Source organism: Muntiacus reevesi, chromosome 4 (genome assembly GCF_963930625.1).
Source record: "Muntiacus reevesi chromosome 4, mMunRee1.1, whole genome shotgun sequence".
Lineage (NCBI taxonomy): Eukaryota > Metazoa > Chordata > Mammalia > Artiodactyla > Cervidae > Muntiacus > Muntiacus reevesi.
The window spans coordinates 12,937,588-12,951,210 of NC_089252.1; the positions used below are offsets into that span (position 1 = coordinate 12,937,588).

Consider the following 13,623-nt stretch of genomic DNA (forward strand, 5'->3'; position numbering starts at 1 on the left):
GCCCAGAACCCCAACCTATGGTTTTTTATCCCATCCCTATAATACTTATCATAGAGACCGTCCTGCTTTGCGAAGAGGCTTGAGAGGTCGAAGTTCAGGTCTGGCCACCAGGTGTTCGGAGGGTGGATTCCTGATGTCTCATTGAGCAGCTCATGAGTTTGCCCGTCGTTGAGTTTCCAGGTGATCTTAGCAGGTTGATGGGGGTTATGACTGGTCGCTCCTGGGTCGATGAGAGCTGCCATCAGCAGGAGAATTAGGAGGCCTCCCGGCGGGCGAGTTTCAGTTTCAAAGGATTTGACGGGTGAGGACTCGCCTTCCATTCTGCTCGTGCTTTTTCCTGTTCTTCCGGCGTGGCTTGCCGCACGTGATTGCAGTGAACCCAGGGTCCAATTCCGTCGACCTTGACAGCAGTAGGAGTGGTAAGGAGAACAACATAAGGGCCTTTTCATCTAGGTTCTAATACTCTAGATTGGTGTCGTTTTACCCAAACCCAATCACCTGGGCCAATATTATGTGAGGGAAGAGCCCTCCTGTTTTGGCCCTCGTGTATCTCTCGAATCAATTTCCAAACATGGTTATGCACCTTACTTAATGCCATCAGAGTTTGCTGGAATTGTCCCAAAGTAGGGGGTGGCAGGCATTTTCCTTCGAAAATAGGATACACAGGAGGGGGTCTCCCATATAAAATCTCAAAAGGAGTAAGATTCAGCTTATAAGGGGTGTTACGCGCCCGAAAGAGTGCAAAGGGAAGGAGGGTCACCCAGTCCCCGCCAGTCTCTATTGCCAACTTTGTCAAAGTTTCTTTTAGGGTCCGATTCATTCTCTCAACCTGTCCTGAGCTCTGGGGATTATATTCGCAATGTAACTTCCATTTCGTCCCCAGAGCTTGGGCCAGCCCTTGTACAATCTGACTCACAAAGGCAGGTCCGTTATCAGAGCCCATAGTCACCGGCAGCCCATACCTAGGCACTATCTCCTCTAAGATCTTCTTAGCAACCACTATTGCTGTCTCTCCCTTAGTGGGGAAAGCTTCTACCCACCCCGAGAAGGTATCTACCAGAACCAACAGATAGCGATACCCGTACTTGCCTGGCCTTACCTCAGTGAAATCTATCTCCCAGTGTTGCCCTGGCTCCTCCCCCCGGTACCTCATTCCCGAGTGCTGCTTCTTCTCTGCCCTCATCAGCTGGCACGCTTCGCAGGCTTGAATTATCTCTCGTACAGCTGCATTTTGTCGAGGGAACCTCAGGCAGGCCGTCTGGAGAAGCGTTAGGGTCTTTTTTTCTCCCAAGTGGGTAGTTGTGTGCAGGTGTTCACACAGGTGACGACCCAGGGTGGCAGGCAATATCAGGTTGTTGTTTTGGTCCCGGTACCATCTATCTTGGTCATCCTTCTGGAGGGTGGCATCCTTGTTGATCCAAGCGAGATCAGGGAGGGAATAGTCGGGGACTGGCGGCAGAGTCCCCATACCAGGAGGTGGAAGTCCCACGGCTAATATGGGGGCGGCGTAGTCCCGGCTAGCCGCTTCTCGAGCGGCCGCATCAGCGGCACGATTGCCCCGCGCCTTAAGGTCTTCTCCTTTCTGGTGACCGGGGACATGTACTATTGCTACTGCCCGGGGCAGTTGGACAGCCTCCAGGAGCCTGCGGATCTCGGCCAGATTTTTGACCTCTTTTCCCTCAGCTGTCCGAAATCCCCTTTCTTGGTATATGGGACCTTGAATATGGGCAGTGCTGAAAGCATATCGGCTGTCAGTATAAATGGTGACTCTCTTCCCTTTGGCTTGCTCTAGAGCCTGTATTAGGGCAATCAATTCTGCTTTTTGCGCAGAAGTGTTTGGGGGAAGTGTCTCAGCCCATATCGTCTGCCCTGAATCATCAACTATGGCGGCTCCCGCCTTCCTTTGCCCATCTTTTACATAGCTGCTCCCATCGGTGAACCATACTAGCTCACTGTTGCTTAAGGGAACATCAGTTAAGTCTTTTCGTGCCGCCAGGGCCTCAGCCAGTATCTCATTGCAGTCATGGAGAGGGCGGTCCTTCTCTGGGTTAGGTAGGAGCGTGGCCGGATTTAGGAAGCAAGGGGTCTGAAAACGCACCCGTGGGGCATCGAGCAGCAAGGCCTGGTAGTGTGTCAAGCGGGCATTGGAGATCCACTTACCCGGCGGCTGCTTTAAAACCCCTTCGATGGCGTGGGGGGTGCACACCGAGAGTTGCTGTCCATACGTCAACTTGTCAGCGTCGCGGACGAGGAGGGCTGTAGCTGCAATGATGCGAAGGCAAGGGGGCCACCCAGCGGCCACCGGGTCTAATCGCTTCGAAAGGTATGCTACCGGCCGCTTCCATGGTCCCCATTGTTGCGTCAAGACCCCCTTTCCTATTCCTTGCTTCTCATCTACAAACAGCTGGAATGGCTTATTTGGGTTAGGCAGGGCAAGGGCTGGGGCTTCTAGTAGGGCCTGTCTAAGCGTCTGGAAAGCCTTTTTCATTGGCTCAGTCCAAGTCCAGTTTGGGGTCTCTTTACTTCTCTCATACAAGGGCCGGGCCTTCTCAGCAAACCCCATGATCCACAGTCTGCAATATCCAACAGTCCCCAGAAACTCTCTCATCTGGCGGGGGGTCTTGGGCTCTGGTATCTGCAATATCGTTTCCTTCATGGCCTGAGTTAGCCACCTTTGTCCCTGCCGGATCTTATACCCCAAATAGGTGACCTCTTGCCGGGCTATTTGTGCCTTCTTTGCGCTAGCACGATACCCCAAGATGCCTAGGGTCTGTAAGAGGTCCCCGGTGGCACGGCTGCATGCCTCCTCTGTGGTTCCAGCCAACATGAGGTCATCTACATATTGTAGCAGAATGACCTCTGGGTGGCAAGCCCGATATTCGCAGAGGTCCTCACTCAGAGCCTCATTAAACAAGGTAGGGGAGTTCTTGAACCCCCGCTTGTTGACTTCTCGCAGGTCTTGGACAGGTCTGTAATCTGTCCCCCCTGGCTTCTTCACCGGCAGTAAGGGGGTGTTCCAAGGGGATTGGCATCGCCTGAGAATTCCGGCATCCATGAGACGTCGAATGTGGGGAGTGATCCCCCGCCGAGCTTCCTGGCTCATGGGGTACTGTTTCACCCTCACAGGAACTGCCTCTGCCTTTAGCTCGATGACGACCGGATGTCTCTGTTTGGCTAGTCCCATCCCTGCCGTTTCTGCCCAGGCCAATGGGTATTTATGGACCCACGGTTGTACATCTAGTGCTATGGTCTCTGAGGGCTTAGGCACAAAAAGTCTGTATTTATCTCTTAAGGCTAGGGACAAGACATGTATCGGTTGTCCAAGTCCATCCGTGACTGACATTCCCCCAGGGTCAAAATGGATCTGAGCATTAACTTTAGTCAACAAGTCCCGTCCAAGTAGAGGGGCTGGGCATTCTGGTATCACCAAAAACGAATGGGACACCTGGTGGGTCCCCAGATTTACTTTCCGTTCTGTGGTCCAACAATATCTTTTTGTCCCCGTGGCTCCTTGCACTAAGCTGGTTTTTTTAGACATTGGTCCCAGTTTTTTATTTAAAACAGAGTGTTGGGCGCCAGTATCTACCATGAAGCCAACGGGTTTCCCCTCCACATGTATGGTTACCCAGGACTCGGGGAGGGGCACCGAGTCTTGACTCCCCTAGTCACTGTCTTCCCCCGCATATAGAACTCGAGTTCCAGGGGAAATTTTTTCTCTCTGGGTCATTCCTCTCTTTGAGTCCCTCTTAGGGCACTCGTTTTTCCAGTGCCCCTGTTCTTTGCAGTAGGCGCACTGATCCTTCTTTAGGGCCTGCCTTTTTGGTTTTTCTTTTTCTCCCATCCGGGGGTCTCGAGGTTCCCTCAATTCTGTTCCGGCCTTTATCCCAGCAAAAAGGATCTGGGCTAGCTCCCTCTGGTTCTTCCGGCTTTCCCTCGCCCTATGTTCCCTATCTTCTTTCCTGATCTTCTCAGCTAATTCCCTTTCCTCCCGTCGAATTCGTTCTTCCCTTTCTTCTGGGGTCTCCCTATTATTAAATACCTTTTCAGCTACTTTCAGTAAATCCTGTATTGTCTGTTCTCCCAATCCCTCTACCTTTTGTAATTTCTTCCTAATATCTGGGGCTGCCTGATTTACAAACGCTAACAGAACTGCAGCCCGTGACTCCTCAGCCTGGGGGTCCATAGGTGTATATTGCCTGAAAGCTTCCATCAGCCTCTCTAGGAAGGCTGCTGGGCTCTCAGTGGGCTCTTGCCTTACTAGATTTACCTTTGCCAGATTCGTCGGCTTTCTTGCTGCAGCCCGCAGGCCAGCCATTAGAGTCTGGCGGTACACTCGGAGATGCTCCCTACCTTCCACCCGCTCAAAATCCCAGTTAGGCCGCAACAGAGGAAACCCCTCGTCCACGAGATGAGGCTGGGCGGTTGGTCTCCCGTCGGCCCCCGGGACCCGTTTCCGTGCCTCTGCCAGGATTCGCTCCCGTTCTTCCGTGGTGAAGAGCACCTGCAACAGCTGCTGACAATCGTCCCAGGTGGGGTTATGAGTGAACAAAATGGAATCTAAGAGGTCAATGAGGCCTTGGGGTTTCTCTGAGAAAGGAGGGTTCTGGGTTCTCCAATTGTACAGGTCACTCGTGGAAAAGGGCCAGTACTGATAGGTTCGCTCTCCGTCCGGGTTAGCTGGTCCCACTCGGACGGGGAGCGCCTGAACAGTGGATGAAGGTAACTCTGGGTCCCCAGGGTCTTGCCCACCTCTATCTCCCCTAGTTCTCCCCCGGGTCCCCAGTGCCGGTCCCCCCTCATGGTCAGTTCCCGTTGGCCCTTTTAAACCTCTCGGTTCACCCGTGGGAGCTTCTCTCCTCGGAGGGGGTTGCGAGGAGGGCACATATGGCGGAGGCCTTATCTCCGTTTCTAGATCTATCAGGTTTGGATAAGATGATTCCTGAAGGACTGGTTTTGGGTCTTCTTTCTTTTTGGTTTCCTCCGGGGGGATCTCCATCACCAGGACCTGTGAATTGGAGGAACTAGGAAGTGTATAAACAAAAGGTTTTAACCATTTAGGTGGATTTTCCACTAAATCCTGCCAGACCATGACATAGGGGACCTGATTCGGATGGCCCCAGGGATCAGGAGCCATAATCTTCTCCTTCACAGCCTGTATGATGGACGGTTGAAAGGTGCCTTCCGGAGGCCATCCTACCCGAAAGGCGGGCCACTCTGCAGAACAAAAAGTTATTAATTTACTTTTCTTGACTAGCAAAGACAAGTTATGGGCCCTGGCCCTGACATCCGAAAAATGGTCAGTCATGAGAGAAAGTGGGGTAGATTCTCTCTGACCCATGGTTAAAATAAATGGTAAGGAAGAAAGAGAGAGAAAGTCACTGAGAACGACCACCAAAAATCCTACCGGGAGTGGTGGCGGCCAAGAGGTTGGGCTTATGGTATGCTTTTGGAACTGTTTATGTGCCTACGTCGTTGCACGGAAGTTTTCTTGCTGGGGGCGGGCACCCTAGGGGTTTCTAGCCCGTTCCGTGACCCCCTTATCCTCTCACGGGAGTCTTCAAGTGGCAGGCGCCCTAATGGCCTTTAAGTGCCTGACCCGTGCCCACAAGAAGAATTTTAGGCCACGTCCTCAGTTAGGGATGTTAAAGGAGAGTTTCACCCGGTCGGGCTCTAGTTACTGAGGCTCACTTATTGTAGGGCCTTCAGAGTCCGCCAGAGTGTAGCCCTGGCCAGGATTCATCAATTGCCCCACAACCGTTCGCCTGTTCACTGAAACTCCCGAAAAGAAAAGAAGTGGAGGGGAGATCGGAGACGAAGAGAAGAATAAGTCAGAAGAGAAAAGAACGATGCCCCAGAAGAGAACGAGAATAGAGACAATGCCGGCACACAAAAACACGGAGAGCCGAAGACAAACACACGGACAAACAAACGTCGGCCGACGACACAGCGCTGGATTTTCGGGCCCCCTGAATTTTACCTTACCGAATGGCGTCCGCTGTTCACCAGACTCGGGGTCGGGAGAGGAACTTTCTTCCGCGCGGAGTCGGCTGCCTCCCAGCGCGTCCGCTGGCCTTGGCCTTACGCCGGCTGGTCCCCCCCCCTTTCTAGAAAGCCTTCCCTGCAGAGTCGGCTGCCTCCCAGCGCGTCCGCTGGCCTTGGCCTTACGCCGGCTAATCCCCTTTCTAGAAAGCCTTCCTTCTGTGCCAGATACGCACCCTCCTGCTCCCCAACAGGGCCCTGAATTTACTGTGGTCTTTCCTGAGCACCGGTGTTATTATTTATCCTTCCCCCTTTGTCCTGGAAGCGTTCTCTTCTCCCGGTCAAGGGATCCCGGACGAGCCCCCAAATGTTATGCCCGATGTCCGAATCCCCGAGCGGGAAGAGAGAAGGCTTCCAAGGCAATGCAACTCGCAAAAAAAGGGAAGTTTATTACTGACTCGAGCCAGGGCCTTCTGCCTCCGCCATCACAGTGGTGCAGGGTCAGAAAAGCCCTGAGCCCAAGCTGTTACAGAAATTTATAAGACATGCATAATCAATTAGTAGCTGGCTTAAGCGGATTGGTTACATGTCTACAAAGCAATTCTATTGGTACAGACTTTCGCGGGCTTTTTCAAACCTGGGCTTTCGCGGGCTTTCTCAAACCTGGGCTTTCGCGGGCTTTTCAGCTTTCCCCTTTGTCTCTCACTGGGCGCATATTGATTGGCTGGCTTCAGGTTACCTGATGGGGGTGGGGAATCTTACCATTTCGGGGAAAGCTAAAACTTAGGTCCAGGCTGCCTGTCATGGAATTAACCCTGGCAGCCTCACAATATATACACTTTCTTCATTTTTCAAGTCTTCTGCAATACGAATGTGTTATTGTACTAAAAAAATAAATTTGAAGACAGTAAAAGAACTACCACTTAAGGAATATGTTTAATAGGACCCCATATTAATTTCCTATTGTGGCTGAAACTCAGTGACTTAAAATAACACAAACTTGTAGTTCTGAGGTCAGAAGTCTAAGAGGGGTTGACAAGGTCACATTGCTTCTGGAGGCTCTAAAGAACAGACTTCCTTGCCCATTCTAGCTTTTACAGTTTACCTGTATTCCTTGACCCATGGTCCCTTTCTCCATCTTCAAAGCCAGCAATATAACATCTTCAACTTTTTCTATATCTCTTGTCCTATCTCTCACCTCTGCTTCCATCATTATATCTTCTGTGACTTTCTTTTAGTTCTCTCTTATAAAGACTCTTGTGAGTACAGTGGCCCACCTGATAATCCAGGATAATCTTCCCCTTTTAATATCCTTAACTTAATTACAATTCAGAGTCCCTTTTGCCATGGAAGGTAACATATTCCTGGGTTTCAAGGATCAGATATGGACAGTTCAGCTCAGTCATGTCTGACTCTTTGCCACCCTGTAGACTGCAGCATGCCAGGCTTACCTGTCCATCTCCAGGATATGGACATCCAGTATATGGACATCCTGGGTACATTTATTCAGCCTATCATAGACTCCTTTTATTCAGCCTTTTTGAGTTTTTGCAAACATTTTCAAGCTTTCATCTATTACCTTATGCCTGACATGCAGACACACACACACACACACACACACACACACACAGGGTACATGTTTTATATCTCTACAGAGTATATAAATATTCTGGTAAATATTATGACAATTAACATTCTTGATCCTTTCCCCTCTGGACTTCAAACACTACTGTTTTTCCATCTTTCCATCTCATTCTCTCTAATTTTATTCAGTGTTCAAAAATGAATTGAGTACCTACATGGCCCCAGGCTCTAAGTTGTAGTGATAGAGTGGTGAACAACACAGATATGGATTCTGCTCAGGGAACTTTTATAATGGTAGGAGGAGTGAAATACGCTTGCAGATAAATATATAAACAAAATAATCAGAGAGTTATATAAATGTTATGAGTAAAATATACAGCAAATAGTGAATGACTAATGGAGAGATGAATGACAGGGTCATCACTTCACTGAAGGTCTCTCTAAAGGGTAAAATTGAGACTGAGATCTGAAATGAAAAAGAAAAAAAAAAAAGAAAGAAAGAAAGAAAACACTGTGGACTAAAACCAAACTAGATTGAAATATTATGGATAAAGTCTGTCCTAAGTCATTTCCTACAATATCTGCAACAGATATTATTTAGTGGCATGAGTACTGATTTGAGACCTGGAAGACACAGAGAAATAATGCAGAAATAACCCTCGATTTTCTCATCATGATATTAGGAAATTGAATAATAAAATCAAATATTCTATGGGTTTTTATAAATATGTGCAAAATTTATTTTTACATAGTTTTAGATGCATTGTCCTTTGGGTTATTGAAAGTTACATCATTTGACACTAATATAGCACTTTATTTTGGTTGTATGTGTGTGTTTGTGTGTCTTGATAAATGTTGAATTAGTAGAGTATTTCATGCCAGGAATCACCAAATAGGCCAAATGACTGAAAAATAATTACTAGTTTATTATGGCAATCTAAGTCCACATCATTTGTGAAGTGAGGCTTTTAGTTCCTCTGTGCATCTAATAAAAGTGGAGGCACAGCCAGTTTATTGCTCTAATTAGATATGTTGTCCACAAACTGTGTTCATCTTTTCAACACTGAGTAATTGTCTAACACTGCTGACCCCAAAATGGTTTGGATTCTATTCAGTACCCAGGAAACATAGATGATTCTAATTTGATCATAACAAAGCAGTTCAGTGTGTTTTTATAATGGTAATAAGTAAAAGTAAATAACCAATTTTGCCTGAATGAAATAAAAAATCAACACTTCTCCTTTGCAATATGATTTTCAGGGAGAAAATCCACAGGTTTGTCTCATTTCTAAAGGCTTAGTGGCAAAGCATTCAGAGGTATATTTTTTACAAATCTACATGAAATGGGCCAAAACATACTATTCAGATTTTGAATGTACCCTACAAGCTCTTATGTATGTATGAATGTACCCAAGTAGCTCAACTTTATATCATTTTTACAGATGATTATAATGGATATATTAGTATATCCTCGTCCCTTAGAAAAACAGTCTCTGTTTTTGTTGTTTTGTTTTTGTAACCAAGCATAACATTTTAGGGACTTCCCAGTAGCCCTAAAGGAAAATTTGTCTGCAATGCAGGAGACCAGGGTTTGATCCCTGGGTCGGGAAGATCCTCTGGAGAAGGGAATGGCAATCCACTCCAGTATTCTTGCCTGCAGAATCCCATGGACAGAGAAGCCTGGTGGGCTAGAGTCCATGGCATCGCAGAGTCACACACAACTGAGCGACTAACACACACACACACACACACACACACACACACACACACACACAGCATAACAAGGATTTATCTGTGTGCTGCGGCTGCTGCTAAGTCAGTTCAGTCGTGTCCAACTCTGTGCGACCCCATAGACGGCAGCTGTGTGCACATAATATCTAATAGATATTTTATAGAGAGAGAGTGGGTGAATTACTTGTTTATTCAGTAAGATATTATTACTGATAATGTTCTGACACTTATGTTGGCTATAAAGGTTATTCCTATGATTTTTCTCCCTATTAAAACTCCCAACTTTATGGTGGTAGTTATCAGGAAAATATATGAACATCTCTCACAGGTATTCATCAACTTTTATGAATTTTTAATTAAAATCTAAAAAGTATAAAGAAACATAAATATAATTGAGTACATAACTTTCTTAAGGAATAGATAAGAAATAAGTCATAAGCTTTTAGGAATTAAGAACATATTTGTTTTGTTATATGATTTGACAAAAATAGAAATGAAGAAAAACAAATGCAACTTCAAGTATTTTCATCATTTATAATTTTTTCAAACAAGCTGAAAAATGTGAGGAATTTCCATATTGCATAACAACCAAATTAAAAGGAGCATTCAAAAAAAAAATGGATGATTTACTTTGTCAGGACGTAACCCTGATTTGTTTTTGTTTCTTGTTTGCTGATTATTTAGTATTACAGGAACAAATGTACAAAGACACAGAACTTTTTAAAATGTGTTATAAGGTCATGAACGTGGGTTTATCTATAACAGCTGAGGCTGTCCCTCCTATCTGATTAGTTCTTGCAAAACAGCAGAACCAACTTCCCAATTCTACCTATGAGAAAGCAAGGAATCTACTGTTTAGAAATATCATAAGTGTTTAAATATCTTTTCTTGTTGTTCAGTAGCTCAGTCATGTCTGACTCTTTGTGACCTCATGAACTGTAACCCATCAAGTTTCTCTGTCCATGGGATTTTTCAGACAAAGATATTGGAGTGGGTTGTCATTTCCTTCTCCAGGGCATCTTCCTGAGCCAGGGATCAAACTCATGTCTCTTGCATCTCCTGCATTTGCAGGCAGAGTCTTTACCACTGAGCCACCAGGGAAGCCCTTATCACTTTGCTGTTGCTCAGTCTCTAAGTCGTGTCTGACTCATTATGATCCCATGAAATGCAGCATGCCAGTCTTCCCCGTCTTTCACTATCTCCCTGAATCTGCTCAAATTCATGTCCATTGAGTCACTGATGTCATTCAACCATCTCATCCTCTGTTGTCCCCCTTCTCCTCTTGCCCTCAATCTTTTTTAACATCAGAGTCTTTTCCAGTGAGTCAGCTCTTCACATTAGGTGGCCAAAGTATTGGAGCTTCAGCTTCAGCAGCAGTCCTTCCAATGAATATTCAGTGCTAGTTTGCTTTAGGATTGACCTGTTTGATCTCATTGCAGGCCAAGGGACTCTCAAGAGTCTTCTCCAGTACCACATATTGAAAGCATCAGTTCTTCAGCCCTCAACCTTCTTTATGGTCCAACTCTCACATCCATACATGAATATTGGAAAAGCCATAGCTTTGACTATATGGACTTTTGTTGGCAAAGTGATGTCTCTGCTCTTGGTTTGTCATAGCTTTTCTTCCAAAGAACAGTGTCTTTTAATTTTGTGGCTACAGTCACGGTTCACAGTGATTTTGGAGCCCAAGAAAATGAAATCTGACACTGTTTCCACTTTTCCCTCATCTATTTGGCATGAAGTGATGGGACCAGATGCCATGATCCTTGCTTTTAAATGTTGAGCTTTAAGCCAGCTTTTTCACTCTCCTCTTTCACCTTCATCAAGAGGCTCTTTAGTTCCCCTTCACTTTCTTCCATTAACGTGGTATCATCAGCCTATCTGAAGTTGTTGATATTTCTCCTGACAATCTTGAATACAGCTTGTGAGTCATCCAGCCTAGCATTTCATATAATGTTACTCTGCATGTAAGTTGAATAAGCAGGGTGACAATGTACAGCCTAGACATACTCTTTCCCTTGTCTCTTAGAAGGCAATAATACAAGCAAAACAGCACAAACATCCACTTTTGAAACTTTATTTTCTTTAGTGCTAAACATGCATGTAGTTATTTTAAAGAATACCTTCACATGCATAATTGTAGTAAGATGAACAACAGAGTCTGATGCTGAACTTTGAACTAAAGTTTGAGTCATTGAGAGAAAGACACTCCTCGCCATGTTCTACTTCCACCCCTAGGTCCCATGAATATCAATGTTACTTTCCTGTTAGGCTGATATTTCCCTCATACTCTTAAGTACCCATTCATTAATTCACACCTGCCTTAGGATAGGGTAGAATATGTTACTCCCAGTTGCAATGTTAGGGAAAGGGGTATTGGAAGGAAGTACAGAGCACCCTTCCCTTGGATATGGTAGAAGGACTGAATCAGAATTTCAATTCTTCTGTTCTAATCCTTGCTCTCTTGTTAACTGTAATGGTACTGGTTAATTTATTAATTTCTCTTTACCTCAATCTCTTTATATATAACAGAGATAGTTTGGACTAGATACTCTGCAAGATTCTTCATAATCTTTATGAATTCCCAGTTTCAATGCTCTTGACTAAAGTGGTTTCCTTCTCCCTTTCACCATATGAGTTATTCATATAAATAACCTGGAGGTGCAAAATCCTTCACTGTTTGCCAGCTGGGCTGACCTCCATTTTACATCTGTATGACTGAGTGGTTTGACTATTTTCAAGTCAGCCTCCTAACAATTCATCTTGTATTTGCAATTTGGCAGCAGCCCAGTGGTTAAGACAACTGGAGTAACTGTGAAATGGTCACTCTCTGGTTCTTCTTTGGCACAAAGCCAGCTTTCTGTTTTATTTTGTGGCTGAGCATCATTCTTGCAGTATTTAGCTAATAAATTTATCATTTATAGACTTATTTCAGAGAAGGTGATGTAATACTACTGCCACTGAGTAGATGCCCAACCACTTCCTCTCATATATGTACGCCCAAAGGCAGGGCACCACCAAAGTCCAAGAAATGGTCCATTCCGAAGGAGGACGAGCTGAATGTTGTTACACCCATAGAGAAGCAGATGTAAATCTCTTTTATATCAACAAATGATATAAAAAGATGCTGTTTGATGCCTGAAAAGAATCATGAAAGATAGAGGAGGAATGCAATTAGATATTCAATATCCCAATGTTTATAATAAATTTCTACATAATAAAAATGTATTTGTCTTGGGAAAGGGATAGGAGTCAAATTAATACTACTGACACAAAGGTCAGAGTCAAGAAAAAAAATTCATTTATTCTAACACTGTGATACATTTTTATGAAGCTATATATAGTTTTAAATATCTTTTGTTGTGGGGAGGGAGGGACGTTAACACACAGAAATCCTTTGAGTTCCTATACACTAGCAATGAGAAAACAGAAAGAGAAGTTAAGGAAACAATCCCATTCACCATTGAAAAAAAAAATAATAAAATACTTAGGAATATCTCTACCTAAAGAAACAAAAGACCTATATATAAAAAACTATAAAACACTGATGAAAGAAATCAAAAAGGACACAAATAGATGGAGAAATATACCATGTTAATTAATTACAAGAATCAATATAGTGAAAATAAGTATATTACCCCAAAGCAATCTATAGATTCATTGCAATCCCTATCAAGCTACCAACGGTACTTTTCACAGAACTAGAACAAGAAATTTCACAATTTGTATGGAAATACAAAAAACCTCTAATAGCCAAAGCAATCTTGAGAAAGAAGAGTGGAACTGGAGGAATCAACCTGCCTGACTTCAGGCTCTACTACAAAGCTACAGTCATCAAGACAGTATGGTACTGGTACTAAGACAGAAACATAGATCAATGGAACAAAACAGAAAGCCCAGAAATAAATCCACACAACTATGGATACCTTATTGTTGACAAAGGAGACAAGAATATACAATGGAGAAAAGACAATTTCTTTAACAAATGGTACTAGGAAAACTGGTCAACCACTTGTAAAAGAATGAAACTAGAACATTTTCTAACACCATACACAAAAATAAATCCAAAATAGATTAAAGATCTAAACGTAAGACCAGAAGCTATAAAACTTCTGGAAAAGGAAAACATAGGCAAAACACTCTCCGACATAAATCACAGCAGGATCCTCTATGACCCACCTCCCAGAATATTGGAAATAAAAGCAAAAATAAACAAATAAGACCTAATTAAACCTAAAAGCTTTTGCACAACAATAGAAACTGTAAGCAAGGTGAAAAGATAGCCTTCAGAATGGGAGAAAATAATAGCAAATGAAGTAACTAACAAAT

The 13,623-nt window shown here is 44.5% G+C and overlaps 1 protein-coding gene across 1 annotated transcript; it reads right to left on the reverse strand.

The window, feature by feature from the left end:
- Positions 1-268: 268 nt before the first annotated feature.
- On the reverse strand, positions 269-7,192 carry LOC136167377 (uncharacterized). The gene is made up of 3 exons (XM_065934982.1): positions 7,078-7,192; positions 1,149-1,716; positions 269-400 (listed from the first exon to the last, which is right to left on the reverse strand). Exons 1-3 carry the CDS (start codon positions 7,190-7,192, stop codon positions 286-288), a joined length of 798 nt encoding a protein of 265 aa, XP_065791054.1. The 3' UTR covers positions 269-285.
- Between the last annotated feature and the right edge of the window lie 6,431 nt (positions 7,193-13,623).